This window comes from Callithrix jacchus, chromosome 9 (genome assembly GCF_049354715.1).
Source record: "Callithrix jacchus isolate 240 chromosome 9, calJac240_pri, whole genome shotgun sequence".
Classification (NCBI taxonomy): Eukaryota; Metazoa; Chordata; class Mammalia; order Primates; family Cebidae; genus Callithrix; species Callithrix jacchus.
In genome coordinates, this window is record NC_133510.1 from 68,099,322 (window position 1) to 68,106,299 (window position 6,978).

Consider the following 6,978-nt stretch of genomic DNA (forward strand, 5'->3'; position numbering starts at 1 on the left):
GCTCTTTCCAAGCAGGAAGTGTCCCGGTTTCTGCAGATGAGCTGGAGCCAGAGGAAGCCTATCATGTCTGTGACTGGGCTAAGACCCATTGCTAATAAATGGCAGGCCTGGGATTCAGCCCCAGATGGATCTGACTTGAAAGCATGGGCTCTTTCTATTACATCACACTGCTTCGGGATATGCCATGCAATTGCCACCATGTTGAGCTCAACCCTAGTGAGCCTCCCTACTCCACCCCAGTTTAGGAAAGAGGAACTTGGCTGGGCGAGGTGGCTCACACCTGTAATCCCAGCACTTTGGGAGGCCAAGGTGGGTGAATCACAAGGTCAAGAGATCAAGACCATCCTGGCCAACAGGGTGAAACCCCGTCTCTACTAAAAATACAAATATTAGCTGGGCATGGTGGCATGCACCTGTAATCCCAGCTACTTGGGAGGCTGAAGCAGGAGAATCACTTGAACCCGGGAGGTGGGGTTTGCAGTGAGCCAAGAGCACCACTGCACACCAGCCTGGTGACAGAGCGAGACTCCGTCTCAAAAAAAAAAAAGGAAAGAGAACCCTAACCTTGAGGCTGCAGGGAATGGAGCAGTCTAAACATAATCCAAGGCAGAACACTGGAGGTGGAGCAGTAGCCCTGGGTCTTTGAGCCTGGCCATCTGTCAGGGGAGAGGCCCTGAAAGCATTTTTTTCTCAGCCCACGGTCTTGTCTTTCACCATTTCCTCCACTGAGGCTGAAGCTGGGGATGGGGATTTGGCACCAGACAGAGGTGGGAATTCAGGAATGCATCTCATGAGATGTCAAGAAATAGGGAAGTGTCCTCTTTTTGCTTTGTGGGGTTCCCTTGGCCTTTCATCAATTGTACCCCCTTGCATTGTCCCCGGTAGCATTGTTAGAGTCTGTGGCCCAGATTGACCCTTTGCTCTGTCATCTTTTAGGATCAGCTCATCAGGAACTCAGGATCTGGTACCTGCCTGACATTCCAGGACAAAAAGCCAGTCATGGCCCCCTGCAATCCCAGGGACCCCCATCAGTTGTGGCTCTTTGTCTAGGACCCAGATCATCCCCAGAGAGAGCCCCCACAAGCCCCTCAGGAAACAGGATTGCTGATGTCTGGGAACCTGATCACCAGCTTCTCTGGAGGCCTTAAAGATGGACTTCTAAGCCCACTGGGTGGCGAGGCAGGACTTTCCTACTCCTTGCAACAACACTGGGCCCATTTTCTTTCCTTCACACCGACAGAAGAGACCATTAGGACATAAATAAACCCTATTTAGCCAAGGGTTTTCCTTCTGTCCTAGAAACAGAGGCTTCCAAAGCAGGGAAGGCAACTGGAGGAGGGTCCAGGGCAGCAATGCTAAGCTCAAGAAACGTACTTCAGGCTGGGCACAGTGGCTCACGCTGGAAATCCTAGCACTTTGTGAAGACAAGGTGGGAGAATGGCTTGAGCCCAGGAGTTCAAGACCAGCTTGAGCAACAGAGTGAGGACCCCATCGCTACCCACCCCCCAAAAAAATAGCTGGGCATAGTGGCTTATGCCTGTAGTCCCTGCTACTCAGGAGGCTGAGGTGGGAGGATTGCTTGAACCCGGGAGGTTGAAGCTGCAGTGAGCCTTGATCATGTCACTGCACTCTAGCCTGGGCAACAGGTGAGACTCTGCCTCAAAAAAAAAAAAAAAAAAAAAAGGAAAGGAAAAGTACTTCTACAGCCATGTCCCAATTCCTTGATCATCCAAAGTACCTGCAGAGTCCAGTGAAGTGGAATATTCTGGCCGGGCATGGTGGCTCATACCTGTAATCCCAGTTCTTTGGGAGGCCAAAGAACTAGGTGGGCGGATCACCTGAGGTCAGGAGTTTGAGACCAGCCTGGACTACATGGTGAAGCTCTGTGTCTACTAAAAATACAAAAAGTAGCTGGGTGTGGTGGCAGGTGCCTGTAATCCCAGCTACTTGGGAGGCTGAGGCAGAAGAATTGCTTGAACTCAGGAGGCAGAGGTTGCAGTGAGCCAAGACCACGCCATTGCACTCCAGTCTGGGCAACAAGAGCAAAACTCCATCTCAGAAAAAAAAGTATATTCTAACACACGGATTAGAAGTGTAAGTAAGCCTCCCTTGCTAATATTACCTGAAGCTTATAGAACCGTTTACAGATAGCTCTCTGACAGGTGTCCTTTATCTTACTTTATCTGTACAATAATCTGAGAAAGACAGGACAGAAACCAGTGTGCCCATTTTATAGATAAGAAAACTGAAACACAGAGGATAAAGGGGTTTGTCTGTAGTCTCAGAGCTAGCAGATGGCTGGAGCCAAGACAGGCTCGCTCTTCAGTGCTGAGCCAGGGCTGCTTCCACTGTACCACAAGAACACTAGACCACTTGCCACCAGCCTTTTCGTTCCCTCTTTCTGCATTCTGATTATTTCTAACTGGGTGGCCTCCATAGAGCCTAGAAAAACAGAGCCAGGGCCAGGCACAGTGGCTCACACCTGTAATCCCAGCACTTTGGGAGGCGGAGGCAGGCAGATGAACTGAGGTTGGGAGTTCAAGACCAGCCTGGCCAACATGGGTGAAACCCCATCTCTACTAGAAATACAAAAATTAGCCAGGTGTGATGGCGCATGCCTGTAATCCCAGCTACTCGGGAGGCTGAGGCAAAAGAATTGCTTGAACCCAAGAGGTGGAGGTTGCAGTGAGCCAAAATAGTGCCGCTGCACTCCAGCCTGGGCAACAAGAGTGAAACCCTGTCTCCAAAAAAAAAAAAAAAAAAAAAGAAAAACAGAGCCAGGTAGCCATTGTGGAGAGAGCACACTTAGGACTCCTGGGATGTTAGTGTTAAAAGAAAGCGAAAGCTCCTGGAGCCGGTGATTCTCAAGTTTATCCCAGATCCCTTTTTTCCAAAGCCCTATGAAAAGGTAGATAAAAAGCAAAGTAGTGTGAGTGAAATTGGAAGAGGGACAGGCAATGCCTCCCACCCCTAAGTTCTAAAGGTCTGGAAGCACAACGTGAAAATTCTGCTAGCCCAACGCTATCATTTTCATTTTCTGATACTGAGTCCTGTTAAGTGAATCTGTCCAAGGTCACCCAGCAAGGTGTCAGCAGCCCCGAGGGTAAGGACTCGGATAAGGCTCAGGAGGGTCTTGGAAAGCCTGAGGCAGCAGGAAGAGTGTGCAGAGTTCAGCGTGCCTGGAAGGCTGATCCACTGCTGGGCCCACGTGAAGCCCCGATGGGGAGCAGACCCCACTGCATATGGCTCTGTTGCTGCAAGAAGAGTCCATCTGCGCTGAGGATGAAAATTCCATCCGGGAAGGCTTCTTTTGACTTTCAATAGCAGGCTGTCACCACATGAGGGTGCTATGGGACCACAGCTGCCTCTTGTTCCCACACAACTCAATCCTGCAGGAACCCTCCAGGTCCTTGAAAGCCTTCTGGACCCTATACAGGAGACATTCTGGGGTAGGCCATCCAAAAGGAAAGCAGAGTGACCAGGGTACGACCTGAAGTAGGGAAGGGGAAAAGTTCCCGGAGAGAGAAAAGAATTAGACGAGCGGTCTCCAAGGAAATAAAGGTTTTCTGGCATTGCTAAAGGAAACTGGTGTTGTGTTCCTCTTGCCTGCGTTGTCCCTTAACTGAATCAGTTGATTTGGGCTATGAAGAACCACACACATCTGAAAAGTTCGTTTACAGCACTGTCTCGTGTCCCCAAACCCATTCTCTGGCCCTAAATCTAGCCTGTGTATTGTGTCAAGCATGTGGAAACGTGAGACATGATTGAGGCACGAGACTAGGTCCTCTCCCCGTGGAACTCACATGCTAAACGTAGGAAAATCACGGCAAGCCTAGAGATGCTCCAAGAGGTGCTGGATGCGTTAGAAGGAGCAATTCCTTCCACGGAGGGAAGCAGGTAAGGCCTCATAAAGACGGCCTGTTTGACCTAAGACCGCGGAGGATGAGTCTTCTGATGGGAAGGGCTCAATAAGCAGAGATGTCACACAGGCAGCAGCCCAGCAGGAGCAAAGCCACAGAGGACATGTAGCCACAGTGGGTCTGAGTGAGGGAGCAATGGGTGCGGAAGCTGGAAGATCAGGGATACATCATGAATTTCAGGAGCCCTAGGCACTTTGGCCTTCCCAGCTCTTGATCCATTAGAAAAAAATTAATTTTGGGTTGGGTGTGATGGCTCATGCCTGTAATCCCAGCACTTTGGGAGGTAGGCAGATCATGAGGTCAGGAGTTTGAGACCAGCCTGGCCAACATGGTGAAACCCTGTCTCTACTAAAAATACAAAAATTAGCTGGGCATGGTGATGGACACCTGTAGTCCCAGCTACTCGGGAGGCTGAGGCCGGAGAATCGCTTGAACCCGGGAGGCGGAGGTTGCAGTGAGCTGAGATTGCGCCATTGCACTCCAGCCTGGGCAACAGGGCAAGACTCAGTCTCAAAAAAAGAAAATAATTAATTTTATAACTATGTTGGTATAAAGATGAATGTAATCCAGGCTGATTATATTTACTTTATATCTTCTGGTTTTAAAATAAGCTAAGACATTTCTGTGGGCCCTGGGCACTGCAGCTACTATGCCTTCTGGGTAACTCAGCCCCGTGGAAGAGTTGGTTGGGGCCCAATTGAGAAAGGCTTTGGTAGGTCTGTAACCCACAGGGAGTCATGGACCTGAACCCCAGCCTTATTCTTGGTTGCATTAAATATCCAGCATGGATCCCAGTATCCCTCATATTGTCTGTGGTATCACCCAACAGCTCCCCAGCCCAATCATATGATGTAGCCCAACCAAGGTGCCCAGCTGTGCCAAGAAGATTCCACCTACCCCCAAATAGCATAGCACTTCCCAGGTGCAGTCAGCCAGGAGTTACTCCCAGGGAGTGGGAGTTGCAGCAGGAGGGAGACACAGGCTGTGCCTAGAGAGTAGGTCTGGGACTAGGGAAGGGTGGTGGGAGAGAAGAGGGAGAGGGCACTGATGGGAGTGGCGGGAAGGCTCAAGAAACTAGCTTCGACCGGGAACCAGTGGCTCATCCCTGTAATCCCAGCACTTTGAGAGGCCAAGGCAGGCAGATCACTTGAGGTCAGGAGTTTGAGACCAGCCTGGCCAACATGGCGAAACCCAGTCTCTACTAAAAATAAAAAATTAGCCAGGAATGGTGGTAGGCGCCTGTAATCCCAGATACTGGGGAAGGTGAGGCACAAGAATCATTTGAGCCTGGAAGGCAGAGGTTGCAGTGAGCCGAGATTGTGTTCCAGCCTGGGCAACAGAGCCAGAGCAAGACTCTGTCTCAAAAAACAAACAAGAAACTAGCTTTGTGGCCTTCCCCTTAGTCGAACCTAGCCTGGCCCTAACAATACCTGTATTCTTCCTTACCACCCCCCTCCCCCCCGGCCCGACCACTCTCAGCTGACCTAAGGCCCCTACCTCTTGAAACCCTGCAGCCATCCCTGTGCTGCTATCTCCTGGTTCCAGGAGCGTCTCACACTAGGATTAAAGGGCTGGGCCCTCTGGGGATCTGTTTCCGACGGGAAGAGTATTGGGGCCATTGCCAAAAATAGCTGGATGTCCCAGAATTTATTCTTACTTTTTATTACAAAAGTAATACTGTGCCAGCCTGGCCAACATGTCAAAACCCCATCTCTACTAAAAATACAAAAATTAGCTGGGTGTGGTGGCACGTGCCTGTAATCCCAGCTACTCAGGAGGCTGAGGCAGGAGAATCGCTTGAACCCAGGAGGCGGATGTTGCAGTGAGTCCAGATCATGCCACTGCACTCCTGCCTGGGTGACACAGTAAGACTCCATTTTTTTTTTAAAAGTAATGCTGTGGAAAAAAGTCAAATGATATAGAAAAGGCGGAGGCTTCAGTGAGCTGAGATGATGCCACTGCATTCCAGCATAGACAACAGAATGAGACCCTGTCTCAAAAAAAAAAAGGAAAAAACAAATTTAAGGCATTGTCTATGCCTAACCCTAAGACTACGAATTTTTTATTTTTTTAGATGGAGTCTTGCTCTGTTGCCCAGGCTGGAGTGCAGTGGCACTATCTGGGCTCACTGCAACCTCCACCTCCTGGGTTCAAGCGATTCTCCTGCCTCAGCCTCCCAAGTAGCTGAGTCTACAGGCTCGCACCACCATGCCTGGCTAATTTTTGTATTTTTAGTAGAAATGGGGTCTTGCCCTGTTGGTCAGGCTGGTCTGAACTCCTGACCTCAGGTGATCCACCCACCTCTGCCTCCCAAAGTGCTGGGATTACAGGCGTGAGCCACCGCACCCAGCCCTAAGAGTAAGAATTTAAAAAGTCTGACTAGATGGGAGATTAGGCCCCAGTTATGAGGCTCTTAACTTCAGTCCTAGAGTTTGGTTTTAAGCAAATACACATTGGGCTTCTCTGGGCTAGGCCAAGGGTACAGAAGTGGATGTGAAATTGGCCCTGCTGGGTTTTTTTTTGGTTTGTTTTTGTTTTTGTTTTGCCCAGGCTGTAGTGCAATGGTTCGATCTCAGCTTACCGCAACCTCCTGTTCCCAGGGTCTAGTGATTCTCCTGCCTTAGCTCCCAAGTAGCTGGGATTACAGGCATGAACCACTGCTCCTGGCAGCCCTGCTGTTAAAGGTTCACCACTTTGGAGTATGTGATGTCAAGAGGTAAACTTCAGGAAGCCCTCAAGCCTCCTCTTGGACTCCTCATCCTGGGGCTAGAGGCCAGAGGACGCAGGGAAGTGGGAGGAGAATGACAGAAGAGGCCTTGGGCTCCCTGGCGCAGCTCAGCCTTCTTCCCTGAGGTCCACTTTGTGCCAGAATGCTGGAGGGTGGGCTGGAGAACAAACCCTTCAGGTTATCTGAGCATCAAAGTGCAACTCCCCTGAACAGCTCAAGACCCTGAAAAGTGACTGTGCAGATTGCTTGAAACAGCCTTTTCCAGGCTTCTCCCGCCCATGTAGCCATGAAGCTTGGATTTGGGACGGTTTAGGCAACAAAGCCCTGGGT

General features: G+C 50.2%; 1 protein-coding gene across 4 annotated transcripts in view; it reads left to right on the forward strand.

The window, feature by feature from the left end:
- Positions 1-2,772, forward strand: part of GALNT6 (polypeptide N-acetylgalactosaminyltransferase 6) — a 40,618-nt gene extending 37,846 nt beyond the window's left edge. For all 4 annotated transcript variants that reach the window (XM_002752479.6, XM_035256740.3, XM_035256738.3 and 1 more), the window contains one exon: positions 937-2,772. In XM_002752479.6, the coding sequence (XP_002752525.1) occupies positions 937-1,050 (114 nt within the window). In that variant the 3' untranslated portion in view covers positions 1,051-2,772. The remainder of the gene's footprint in view (positions 1-936) is intronic.
- Positions 2,773-6,978: the final 4,206 nt, after the last annotated feature.